Genomic DNA, 13,396 nt, shown 5'->3' on the forward strand with positions numbered 1-13,396 from the left:
GGTCTCTGGTATGAAGGGTGCAGGTTCTATTTCCAGATTGTATGACTGATTCATGTATGAAAAATTCAAAAAAATGAATTTTTAAGGCAGTGTCTTGTAAGAAGATGTCTGAGTGGGGGTTGCCCTATCATAATTGATATGAAACAGGTAATGCAGAATGGAACACAAAGAAGTGGAGTGACTAGGTGAATCGCTGACATGCAATTATGGAAGGCAGGGTCTGGTACCTAGAGCTCCTTTTGAGAGAAGCTTTTTAAAATCTGTGTGAGAATTTGATGGAAATAAAGTGGTGGCTTGATTGGAGGGGGGGGTGTCCTGCCATCTTTCCGGAACTTGGAGTGATTGACATACGTAGCTGAAAAACGAACCCGATTTTCTGTTGAGTCGTACCTATAAACTTACGTATTTTTCTTTGGGATCTGTCTTGCTGTCGTGTGAACATGTTGATAATATCGCTGAATGTCACAATATTGATCACCGTGACTACCTGTCTCAGAAACTGTGACTTGAAGTGTTACAGGCTCTGTGAACTCTTTTGCCTGAACAAGCCCTGATAAAACCTAGTGAGGTGAATGTCAAGGGAATCTGAGGCTTGGAATTACATGCTGGGTTTATGGAGCAGTTCCTGACAGATGGATTGATTGGAGGGGGCGGTACTAGCCATTCCGGACACCAGGCCCATTGGCCTGTTGTTATAGAAAACATATTAAGGAAAGAAGATGATACGTTTTTCTCCCTCCCCTCTGCCTTCATTCTCTACAGCTCTTCCTTTCTCATCTCCTTCTCTCCCTGCCCCCTTTTCTTTTTAACTTTCATTAACTTATTAGTCAGTGACAAATGGCCAGTTTGTGACACTTAGCCCTTTCTCAAAGCTTCAGGTTAATGTTCCAAGATAATTAGCTACATTTCAAGGTCTCCTTTATATGTGACTAACATTGAAAATACCAAATTGTTTACTTCGTATAACCTTCATTTAATGGCCAGCAGAAGTCATGATTTCTTTGTTTAAAACACATAATAATAAAAGTATAGGCTCACTTCCTGTGGAAGTGAGAGGATACTTAAGAACTTTGCTTGATAGCACATAGCTAAAATTTATGAAATTTGATAGCTGTATTCTCTGACTGCCGCGTATAACTGGTACTGATCCAGATCAGGCTCCTGCTGGAGTTAAAGTGACTGGTGTGTTTGCCGGAGCTGCAGGACTAAGCTCTAGAGCAAGATTGGGCTGTGGAACTTAGGAAAGCCAGCTGAAAAGTGCATGGCAACTCCTTTATCAGCCTGCCCTTGAAAGAGTGTTCAGGGCTTCTGTACGCCTAAGGTGTGCCTCCACTGCAGAGCTCCCCTAACTTCACATCATTTGTTTTCAAGACACAGTGATATTTAAGTGACAGAGGCATCAATGCTTCCCTTAGACCTTGATTTTTTTAAAAAATTTCATAGACTTGCACAACTACAAGCTTGGCATTCTTCTAATGGGAACACAGTAAGGAGGACAGGGGCAATGTATTTCTGAGAGGCACTCGGAAACATACCAGAGTCTTCTTTCAAAGAAAATTTTACCCAGCTCGTATGATCTGACCCTGTCCCATCTGCGCGGCTTTCTTCTCTTTCCTTTTTTTTTCCTTCTCTCAAAGACTAATGCAGGTTTGCAAGTATTTTGATCCCGGTGCCTCCCCACAGGTTCCATGGGCTTTGTTTCAGGCCCTGGGGGAGGAACAGTTGTGAATGCAGTGTGACTCACTGACTCCCACTTTGCTGATTCTGGTTCTGATTGGTCGTCACCTCGTTCTAGCCATATGGCTGCAGAGTACTCTAGCCTGCATCCCTTCCTCGTTCTTTCCCCTACTCTTCCCTTCTGTTGTACACGACGCTGGGAGTGGGTTCCGGGCTTTGTCTCTTGCTTCTGGTTTACCCCAGTTAGGTAGTAAGTAGGAGAGCACGCTGTATTTCCCAGGGATGGCTGTAGAGGAAAAAAAATACCTTTTCCTTTTGTGCCTGGTGGAGTAATTACTTCGTTTCCTGTGCTGTTTTTGTTCAAAGTTTATTTTTTGGCAGGTGTCACATTTGTGTTCTATTATTTCCTCATGGTTTCTCTCCTCCCCCTGATTTGAGCTGGGGTTTTTTGTAGAGGTTCTTGGAGTCCCTTTCTTGGGCTACTGATGCTACACTTCAGCTAGTTCGTTACTACGTTTGTTTAGTGCTGGTTATATCTTAGGGAGGAGAACTGAAAGCAGCTCTAAATAGGGATTTAATTGTTAAATGTCTTACTGTTCTGAAGTCAACAAGCAAAAAAATCTACCTGTGATACGATCCTCAAAATTGTCTGTAGCACCACTGCCGCTGCTTGCCCTTCTCCCGAACTGTAGCAGTTCAATTACTCTGTCTTTTTATACTTGAGAAATAGGATTTTGAAGACTTGAAAATTAATTTTTTATAAGAATTTGATATTTTTATTAATCTGCATTTTTTATTATTCTACAGTTGGTTTCTGCAAAGACTTTGGCCTCTGCACCCTTTTTTCTTTTCTTTGTAAAATTTACTCAAAGAGGCAGTGCTAGCAGAGTATAAAGTTTAGCAGACTTCCCCCTGCCCCATTGGCCTTTATAGGATATTTTCATTGCCTAAAAAGAATCAATAAAAATATAAAAAATTCTCTCAACAATACATTTCGTATTGACTTAAAGTTTTTAAAAATCCATTTTATAAATATTTTAATGTTCAAATATGTTAAGCAAGTAACCTTACAAGTTTGGATTCTTTAGAGGATATGTGCAATGAAGTGGGTTAGAATCATAAGGGGGGGGGGTTTGAAATCAGCCTGGCCATATGGTTTCACTTAACCCTTTATTTAAAGATCTTCATTTACTTCTTTTTCTTCATTCATGATATGTATTAGAACGCGGCAGTCTATTTTTATCAGAAATAACAAACCTCAGCTGGTGAACTCACTTGAAAGTATATACTTGCTTATACTTGCTTCTAGCCATTAGGCCAAGAGAGGCAGCCCAAGTCTGGCCCCAAATGGTTTTATATGACATGTTCTCTGAGTCATTTGCTAGTCTCCGGTCCCCATCACTTTACACATCATGCGAAGAGATATTTACTTAGCTTACATACTTCCAGCCCTGAGTATAATTGTGGACAAAATAGGTCCTTGCCCTCATGGAGCTTACCTCCTTTTTTTTTTTTTTTAAGATTTTATTTATTTATTTGACAGAGCGAGACACAGAGAGGGAACACAAGCAGGGGGAGCGGGAGAGGGAGAAGCAGGCTTCCCGCCGAGCAGGGAGCCTGATGTGGGACTCGATCCCAGCACCCTGGGATCATGACCTGAGCCGAAGGCAGACACTTAAGAACTGAGCCACTCAGGTGCCCCTGGAGCTTACATTCTGTTGAAATATATTATAGTAAGAAAGTATCCAAATACGCATTTTTCTTGGATTTGAATAAGATCTAGAATATTCAAGAAACTTTAGTTTTTATATTTTTATCCCATGTAACTAAATCCGTCCTCTGCCTAAACAAATGTACATGTTTCTGCAGATCCTATCCCATCAAAGAGGTCCTGCTCATGAGTTACACATTTGAGTAATTCAGAACGAGTATTGTTTGTATGACATATTTCTGAGATCAAGGTTTCTCTGTTTAAAAGTCTGTTTAGGGGCGCCTGGGTGGCTCAGTTGGTTAAGTGACTGCCTTCGGCTCAGGTCATGGTTCTAGAGTCCTGGGATTGAGCCCCGCATCAGGCTCCCTGCTCGGCAGGAAGCCTGCTTCTCCCTCTCCCACTCCTCCTGCTTGTGTTCCCTCTCTCTCTCTCTCTCGCTTTCTCTCTCGCTCTGTTAAATAAATAAATAAAATCTTTTTTTTTTAAAAAAAAGTCTGTTTAATATTTGAAACTGATAAATGATGTTTGTGTGAATAACAAAAATTAATATGGCCACTGTCTGTGTTATCAGATAGAAAAAGTAAAACTACCAACAATGCGCCAGGCACAGTTGTGAGTACTTTACATCCAGCAGCTTGTTTGGTACTCATTAGAACCCTAAGGGTATTGTTAATCACCTCATTTTACGGAACAGGAAATTGAGACACAGATAGGTTAAGTAACTTGCCGAACATCAGAGAGCTGGTAAGTAGCAAAACTGAAATCTGTGTCTCCAGAGTCACGTCCTCACAGCTACGCTGTGTTACCCTGCCAGCCTGGCACACCCAGCTAATAATGGAGCTGAAATCTGAGCTCTGCTGTGGGATCTCCATTATCTTTTCTTCTCTGTGTGGCTCAGTTTCCCTTGACATATAAAGTGTGTCTTATGCTCTTGGTTTCTCCTCATGCGTTGCATGTGTCAGTTTTAGATGTCACAGGTTTTAGATGAAGCTGGTTATGGAAAGATGTCAGAGGTATAGTTGCTGCCCATTCACAGAGCTGATAAACAATGTTCTGATAGATGTTCTTTCTTTTTGTCTTCATGGGGTAGAAAAGGGTAGTTGAACAGCTACGGAAGAACCTGATAGTAAAGCAGGAACAACCGGACAAGTTCCAAATACAGCCGTTGCCACAATCTGAAAACAAACTGCAAACAGCACAGCAGCAGCCACTCCAGCAGCTACAGCAGCAGCAGCAGCAGCACCACCACCACGCCCAGTCGGCCGCCCCCTCTCCCAGCCTGACCGCTTCACAGGTACACGCGGAGCGGGCCCTGCGGGCCTCCTGCTGTCGGCTGCTTTTTAGTATTGGTCACGTAGAGCTGGGGCCTGTTTCGGACCATGCTAAGCTCAGCCAGCACCAGACAGAAGTTACTTTGGTTACTTCTTTATACTATACACTGGGGTAAAAATCCCTTGAAATGCGTTGGCAGAAGGAAATGGTATTACTGAGGAGCAAAAATTAAGATTTCCCACCTGTCCAAAGAAGAGGGGAAAGGTAGACAGTGACAAAGAAAAAAAATCACTTCTCTGTGTTAGAACAGAACTAAGGTCGTATTTTGAATTTCTGGAAGTATTTCTTTGCACTTGTTCTAAAAGTCTGTGTGACTCTGCCTTCTCTGGAATTGTTTTGCTGGAACTCTTAGCAGTTAGGTGTGGGAGATATTCCAGGAGCGGGACCCTTGGAAACAGGTAGAAAGGCATTCAGAAGAAGGGTGATATGTTTCCATTATTCAGAGCGTATGAATTTGTTCTCATATATTGAAGGAAATCTGAAACGGAAGCTACAGGTCCAAACTAGAACTAGGAACTGGAGGCTTAATAACATTCTAACTTGGTATAGCTGTGCAAATGTTTTTGCTGAAAGGGGCACTTAAACTAGCATATAAGGTTAGTAAGGCAAGATACACAAAAAGGACATATTTGGGAATAATGTTCAGTTAAAACTATTCAATGAAAATGTTTTTGACATTTTGAATAGTTAAAAATATTTCATAGTATTTGTATTATTTTGTATGAAAATTATATGAAAGTCCAATTTCAACATCTATAAATCACATGTTACTGGAACACACACACACACACACACACACACACACACACAAGAAAACTATTCAGGCTTGATCTCCACACACCTGCCTGTAATGTGGGCATACCTTTTAAAATGGGATGGTTGAGCAGTGGTTCCTGATTCTTAGGGATCACGAGCCCTATAAGACTCTGGTGAAGGCTGTGGATCCTCTCCCCAGAATAATACACATTCACACCTGATAACACTCATTTTTGCACATGATTTCAAGGACGTTGGGATCTTCTGAAACTCAAGCATGGGCATCCTTTACGCACCAATACCAGGTCTTCACTATATACATAGAGAAAAAGATTATAGTTTACTTGGTTATTCACTGTTTATGGACATTGGGCTGGTTCATATAGAACATTTTTCAAGTGAAGAATACATTACTTGTAAAAAATACTAAAGGTTACTAAAGATAGTTGACATTTAGTCACAGTTACTGTATACTGTTATTCTCCTGAGCGCTTTACATATAATATACACAGCCCTTACCCCAACGCTAACAAGGAAGGTGATATTATTATTATTATTATTATTATTCTGTTTTTTAGAAAAGAAAACTAAGGCACAGCGAGATTAAGTAATTATCGAAAATTGTATGGGTAGTATGTATGGTAGAACCGAGATTTGAACCCAGATGTTCTGGTGAAAAAGTCTGTCCATTCAGTGCTCTTCTGTACTGCCATACAATACCAAAAAAAGAAATGCCAACATTATATAAAATGCCAAAGTAGGAAAAAGAGTAATTCCTGTTGTAAGATAGCTGGAGCATAAATTTTATCATAATCTCCACTCCTACGCTCTTTGAAAATTAAGCATTCAAACTGACTTTTAAAACCCCCTGACCAGGACTTGTATTTCTTCTGAAGGATTGCTTATCAGATTACTTTTGTTGGAGTTGATTCGTTTGTTCTCTTTGCAAAGTACAGTTTGATCAGAAAGTGTTTATGGGGAAGGAGTGTGGTAGAATTCCTTGTTTCCTGGTATGTACGAGTTTTCTCCCTTAATCCATGGAAACTTACTGTTCAAGTAACATTCTGTGTCCCACAAATCAGAGGAAATACTTACATAATACTTTAATACCTCTTCCTTCCCTAGTAATCTGAGTTCTGTCCTGCTTTGGGAAGGTGAATGATGGTGAGGCGAAGGGCTATCCCCAAAACAGTGTTGTGTGGCATCTCTCCACCTGGTAGCCCACCTGATATATTTAGTTGATTTAGCTTAGCTTGTTTTATACTATTCTGTTTTGTTAAATGCAGATGTATAATTTTAAAAGCCAGAGACCCTCTGAGTTTTTGATTTCTGTCTTGACAATAAACTGTCAATCAGTATTTATTGGGTGTTCTTGGTGTGTTAGATTCTGGTATACAAAGAGGTAGTTATGGTCCCTGCCTCAAATCTGGTATATTATCATTTTCATCCATTCTATAAATATTTATTGGGTCTCTATTATATGCAAACACTGTGCTAAGCAGTGAAGAAGGTAGATTCACAAATAAGACAGAATTTAAAAATTTAGAGAAGAAGAGGAAAATGTAAACTGCCAACAAAGAAAAATAAAATGAAAGTACCAGTGAAGAGCTGTGAAAAGGCCAGAGGACAGAGTAATTTTAACTAGAGGGATCAGAGGTGCTTCATGAATGAGGTGACACTTGAGCAGGATGTGGACAGATCAGTGAGATTTTAGTGATAGAGCAGAGGGGAAGAGCATCACAGATGTAGAGAACTGTGTGAACTAAAGTATGGAGTCACAAAAGTAAATGCGTGTCCTAGGAATAGCAGAGAGACTGATGTGGCTGTAGTGTGGATTCTGGGCAATAACGGAGAGGGAGATAAAGCCAGAGGCAGAAAGAAGCTAGCTTGTAGAAGCCCTCCAATGCATGGCAGAACCATTGGAGTTTTGGGCAGTCAGTGGGAGTCATTAAAGGTCCATGAGGTCAGGGACAAATGGGAAGTTGTATATGGCATATATTAAATATCTAAGTTCGGAAAGGAATAACTATTAAGTAGTAATCAGCACGGGCAAACAGGAGGTGCTTGGAAGAGAAAATGTTTTATTCGAAGTCAGGTGGCTAGCAGGGACCAAGGCATAGCAAGTGGGGGGACCAGTCCCCTTTACTTAGTTAACTCAAATTCATCCTTGTAGGTAGATTGTGAAATGTTTTCAATTTACAAGAAAAAAATGAAAGACGAGAAGAGTTGAATGCAGGTATACCCTTCAAATTATATTCACAATCCTGTCCTTTTTAATGATATAATACAAATGTAAAGAAGCATGCAGTTAATAAAACCAAATAGAAAATAAACCCTAATGGACAAAAAGAGGAGTGGGGTGGTTCTATTTGTAGTCATGTGAGTGCGCAGCAGTTACCTGCCATTCAAAATTAAATGAAAATAGTCTAAAATAGATATGGAAGTTCACTAGAGCCCATAATAATAATCGCTGTAAGTTCTGATTTGTTCATTGGAGTCTATTTTAAATCAACACCTCATGCTCTGCAGGTAAACAACAATAATAACTTGGCAAAAAAAAAAAGGAGTTTGCTTTTAGTGCTTCTTGCCATGTATTTCTGCATTAATTTCTAGTTGGTGCAGTTTAGATTTTGTCAAAATTAAAGAACCTCTTCATGACACTGTGGGGAAACTGCTCTCTTATCTTGAAGCCAATCACAATTGGATAATATCAACCAGGGACTAATCGTAGCTTCCAGAAAAATAATTTTCTTTGTTGTTGGATACCTTCCTCTCCTGTGTCTTCTCTTCTTCCTGCCATACAGGTTAGAGGTTGTCATTAGGTTTGGATTTCAAAATTCTAGATTGTCTCTAAACTCTAACACTCCCAAGAGTTTGGTTTACATTCCCAAGCTCCTAGAATAGAATAAGCACCAGACCAGAGGTAAAGATTTAAGCAATACCAGTGTCGATACCTGTTGTAAATAAGTAGTTACTTGATGTATTTTTCAAAAAGTTTTCATCGGTGAATATAGTACTATGCCTTGTGCCTATATATACAGAGAATTATATAGGTGCTAGAATACATGTTGTGAAATTAGCCACAACTAAATATCTATAAAGTAGAATAAAATGCTAACCTGAGATGTCAACAAACTTGTTAGGTTTCAGGGTTTTTTAAGTGTTGCAGTTAATGGTAAGTATATAATTCAGGTGAGTTTGAGGTTTCACTGACTTTTTTTTTAGAATAATCGCTTTAGGGTGACTCAAAATATTGATAGTGATTTACCTGAACCAAGGATGTTTCAAACAAAGTACATGACCTCTTTCAAAGCAGTAACAGCATGCACAATTGTTTTTAAAATCCATGTCAGTGAGTTCTGCTGATTAGAGCTTTTACTTCCATAACCTGTGTTGGCACCAAGATTGAATGCCATCTGGTGTGATTTGCTCACCATTTGAAAAGGTCTTTGTATTTTAATGTCTTAAACTGAAAGAAAGGGCTAATATCACACTGTGTTAAAAACACTGATTACAAATAGCTGGTGATGTAAAGTCAGTCCTTTCTGCTACACTACTGTAATATTTCTTTCTTTCTTTTTTTTTTTTTTAAAGATTTATTTATTTGACACAGAGAGAGAAACAGCTAGAGAGGAAACACAAGCAGGGGGAGTGGAAGAGGGAGAAGCAGGCTCCCGGCTGAGCAAGGAGCCCGATGCGGGGCTCGATCCCAGGACCCTGGGATCATGACCCGAGCCGAAGGCAGACACTTAACGACTGAGCCACCCAGGCGCCCCTACACTACTGTAATATTTCTAATGATAAACAGCATTTAGCTTCTATTTGGCTTTCATCATGGATAGGTAGTAGATGACCTGCCTCCCCGTCCCCCAGAATAAATACCAGTGTTCCCCTTTTACTCCCATTTCACAGTTGAGGCACTGAGCGAGGAGAATGAGACATGGCTGTGTTGCTGATTAGAGAGAGGAAACAAAGATTTGTGTGATTTTAATTAAGACCATTAATAAGGATTGCTTATAGGCTGTGATGGGATAGATGAGGCCAGATCACTCATTGTTTTCATCAAAAGAAAATAAAGAGATTAAAAGATGAGATGGTGTTTATCTGTGTTTCAGGCACCTAGGAAAAAACCAGCTTAGTACACAAGCATGACACAGTCACTGAAATGGAAATGCACAAGGGGATTTGTCCAGATCTGTTTCAGGGAGAGCAGGGTCCTTTTCAGTGGTGTGGAGCAATGCTGTCCAATCAAACTTTGTGCAGTGTCGGAAATCTTCACTGTCCAGTTTGGTAGCCCCTAGCCACCAGTGGCTTTTGAAACACTCGAAATGTGGACAGTGTGACTGAGGACCTGATGTTTTAATTTTATTTTGTTTTAATTAATTTGAATTTAAATGCTGCGTGTGGCTGGGAGCTACCAAATTGGACAGTGCCAGTATAGAGTAAGAGAAAACGGTGGAGTAGTATCAAAACCAGAACCAGCATGTTGGACCAGATAAATTTCCATGTTCCTGAAACGTTTGGATCTTTAGGATCTTGAGTGAGTACTGGCACTAGATTAGGTGTGTGTGCCATGTAATAAGGTTGTTTGCATTTTCTTGTTTTGTAACTGCCCCTTTAACTACTCTAGAAACTACAGCTGCAGAGCACAAGCACTTGTGGAGGATCAGTCAAGTCCTGTCACCTCTGCTCATCCTCTCAACTATCAGGTTTTTTTTTTTTTTTTTTTAGTGGTGGGGAAGGGGCAGGAGGAAAGGGAGAGAGAGAATCTCTAGTAGGCTCCACGTCCAGCACAGAGCCGGACATGGGCCTCAGTGTCCGACCCCTAGATCACCACCCGAGCCGAAACCAAGAGTCGGATGCTTAACCAACTGAGCCACCCAGGCGCCCCTGATCTATAAGGCTTTTTGAAACGCAGGTGTTTGCTTCCACTTTGTCATGTTTCACTGGATCTTTGATTGCTTCTGCAGCAGTTCTCCAGAGAAAAGATTGTAGTTAGTGACTCACAGCCCTTTAGTATCAAGAGCTGGTATTTACTATACTAGGTGGTTAATAGGTTTTATTATCTAGAGTTTGGTATTTACTGCCTCTGAGGCAATAGTTGTGCTAATCCTCATGTGAGTTTCCCTTCCTCCTCTCTAGGGTGACAATCAAAAGAATGAAAAGACACTGTCCTTTCATCCGAGCATTTGTGTGACAGGAGGCAGATAACCAGAATTATACGATGGCTTTCTTCATATTGATGAGGTTGTAGCAATTAAAGATAGAGATGGTGTATACCCCATTGATTTGCAACTTCTACAGAGTTTAAATTAATTGAGAGCAAGCAAAGAATAAAAAAAACAGATAAATAGGTACACTCATACTCTGTATCTGTAAACCCACCCCATTCATTGTTGAAAATCTGTGCCCATATTTGTCCGCAGTTATTACTATGAACTTGAAGCTGAATTTGAAAACTCTGGCACAAACTAGAGCCTGTCTTTCCCTGTAGTAAGAAGTGTGCTGTATGTACACAAAGAAAATGTTGTTATATGGAGAAACTGGATTATAAGAATCATTGCTTTGTTTTCTTCTGGGGATTAGTAGCATATTGTTTAGTGGGCCCACACTTCAGTGTCCTAATATCTGTTCTCCATGTCTCCTAGAAGACTGTAACTACAGCTTCTATGATTACCACAAAGACACTACCTCTCGTCTTGAAAGCAGCAACTGCGACCATGCCTGCCTCTGTTGTGGGCCAGAGACCTACCATTGCTATGGTGACCGCCATCAACAGTCAGAAGGCTGTGCTCAGCACTGATGTGCAGAACACACCAGTCAACCTCCAGACGTCTAGTAAGGTCACTGGGCCTGGGGCAGAGGCTGTCCAAATTGTGGCAAAAAACACAGTCACTCTGGTAAGCCAGCAGCTGCTACTCATGTGTGCCCACATGAGAGGGTTCAGGATATGCATTTGTAGAGTATATCCATTTTATGCTCCTGCTGGATTTTTTAGTCTCCATCATTCAGCCATATCAAGTTTTCCTTGAGGCTGACAAGGGAATATGGCATTCCTACTATCTGCTCAAATAACTGTAGAGGTGTCCCTTGACACCAAGGACCAGAATCCATTCAGGGCATTATCTGCAGTCAAAGTATGACTTGACCTGGGGAGGAATGTCCTTCGTAGTGGCATGCACACAGTTTTATGTAGCTCTCTCCATCCTATTTGCAGACCTGCCTGTGAAACTTGAGTGCTTACACTCTCTGCTTCTGTAGTACTGATTTGGGGAAAACTCCCCGCTGAACTCCTTTAGTTCACTATCCCTTGAAATTGGCTGCACCCAGGAAGTACTAGAACAAGCTGAGGCACTTTAAAAATATTCAAGAAACTCACAAATTAACAGTGTCTGTGCCCAAGGACTATCAGAAAAAAAGATCCCTTGAAGAATTACTTGAACAAAAACTGTTCATTTCATGAGATTCTAGGGTAAAACCATTTAGAAACTGATGCTCTCTGAAGCTTGGGGGAAATATAACGAAATTGTGGTTTTAAAGTCCCTTCTTAAAATTGCAGCTAAGCGCTCTTGGTGGCTTTTGAATGATGACCAGTGATGAGTTAAATGAGATAGCAGTAAAGTGAAGCTTCAGCACTTACCAGGAATCTTGAGAGAAGCGACCAGTTATCTCAGCCAAATGCTGAGAGTTAGAAAATTCTCTACAGGAGTAAAGCGATTCACTGCTAGATAAAGCGCTTATATTAGGAAAAAGCCCATTTGGCCAGGCAGCAGGTTTGATTTTACTTTGGATCCATTCTTGACTTTTAAAATATGTACGTGCAAGAGTTCTTGAATGTCAAAGGAAATTGGCTAAGATTACCGAGCCTGCTCTGTTGTACATTAGGCGTGTAAGGACACAGAAATGTGGTTGGTTCACTTTGTAGGGTAAAACGTGCAGGTGGGAAAAGGTTTTTTCAGGCAGTGTTAATTCAGATGGTTAATTCTACAGTGAAAACTTTTAGAAAATATTGCCTGACCCAGAGAATAGTGATGCTAAAAATACTGTAAGAACGCCTAGCTTTGATATTGAACAGTTATTGTCCTCTGTGGTTTATTTATTTTTCCCATTTTTTAGCAGGTTCAGGCAACACCTCCTCAGCCCATCAAAGTACCACAGTTTATCCCCCCCTCCTCGACTCACTCCACGTCCAAACTTCCTTCCGCAGGTGAGTAAACCAGTGACAAGCCCAGGGATGGGTTAGGTGAGACAGAAGTCCTCATGGGCCCTTTTTAAGCAGCCTGAAGTGTGATTATCAGCTCAGCTTTGCTCAGATCTTCCTTAGTTAGCTAAAGGTTCTAGATGCTGATTTCTATACTGGGAAGAAGCTTATTTGATCACCGGGGTTTCTTAGCAATGACCAAAGGCAGTAGCAGGGGGATGTGAGGAAAAGGAGAATTTAAGATAGCCCCATTTTAAACCTTATGATGTTAACTTACTGGAAGTTTAGCCAAACCTGCCTTCCAGTGGGGAAGGAATGCAATCACTACTTTTTTTTTTTCCTGTGTGCCAGAGAGAGTAGGGAAGGAAACAATAGCCAAACTAACCAGTAGAAACCAGAGAAATTTAGTTTTACTCTGGGAAGTAATGGTATTAAGCATAATTTTTAAACACAAAGCCTTGCCTATAAAAGTTTAGACTAGGGGTCTGCACAGGGAACTTTCTACCTAGGCCCAAGCAGCTCTGCTTGCCCCTATTGCCCTGGGAGAATTCTTCTAGCAGTTGGACTAAACTCATCATTCTCATTGCAGGATGTCAGGATTGCCCCAGTCTGGGTTTTGACGGGACTTGACTTGCCTCGTAGAAAGGCTAGGAGTTCCCATCAGAAGCCCCATGTTGTAGGCAAAGAGAGAAGAGTAAGGAATTTTGTGGACATAGGTG

At 40.7% G+C, this 13,396-nt stretch overlaps 1 protein-coding gene across 1 annotated transcript in view; it reads left to right on the forward strand.

The window, feature by feature from the left end:
* Nucleotides 1–13,396, forward strand: part of PHF21A (PHD finger protein 21A) — a 165,255-nt gene that overhangs the window by 111,239 nt on the left and 40,620 nt on the right. The window contains 4 exon segments of the mRNA XM_044919192.1: nt 4,479–4,682; nt 11,125–11,376; nt 12,593–12,640; nt 12,642–12,683. Coding sequence (XP_044775127.1) covers nt 4,479–4,682; nt 11,125–11,376; nt 12,593–12,640; nt 12,642–12,683 — 546 coding nt within the window.

This window comes from Neomonachus schauinslandi, chromosome 11 (genome assembly GCF_002201575.2).
Source record: "Neomonachus schauinslandi chromosome 11, ASM220157v2, whole genome shotgun sequence".
Lineage (NCBI taxonomy): Eukaryota > Metazoa > Chordata > Mammalia > Carnivora > Phocidae > Neomonachus > Neomonachus schauinslandi.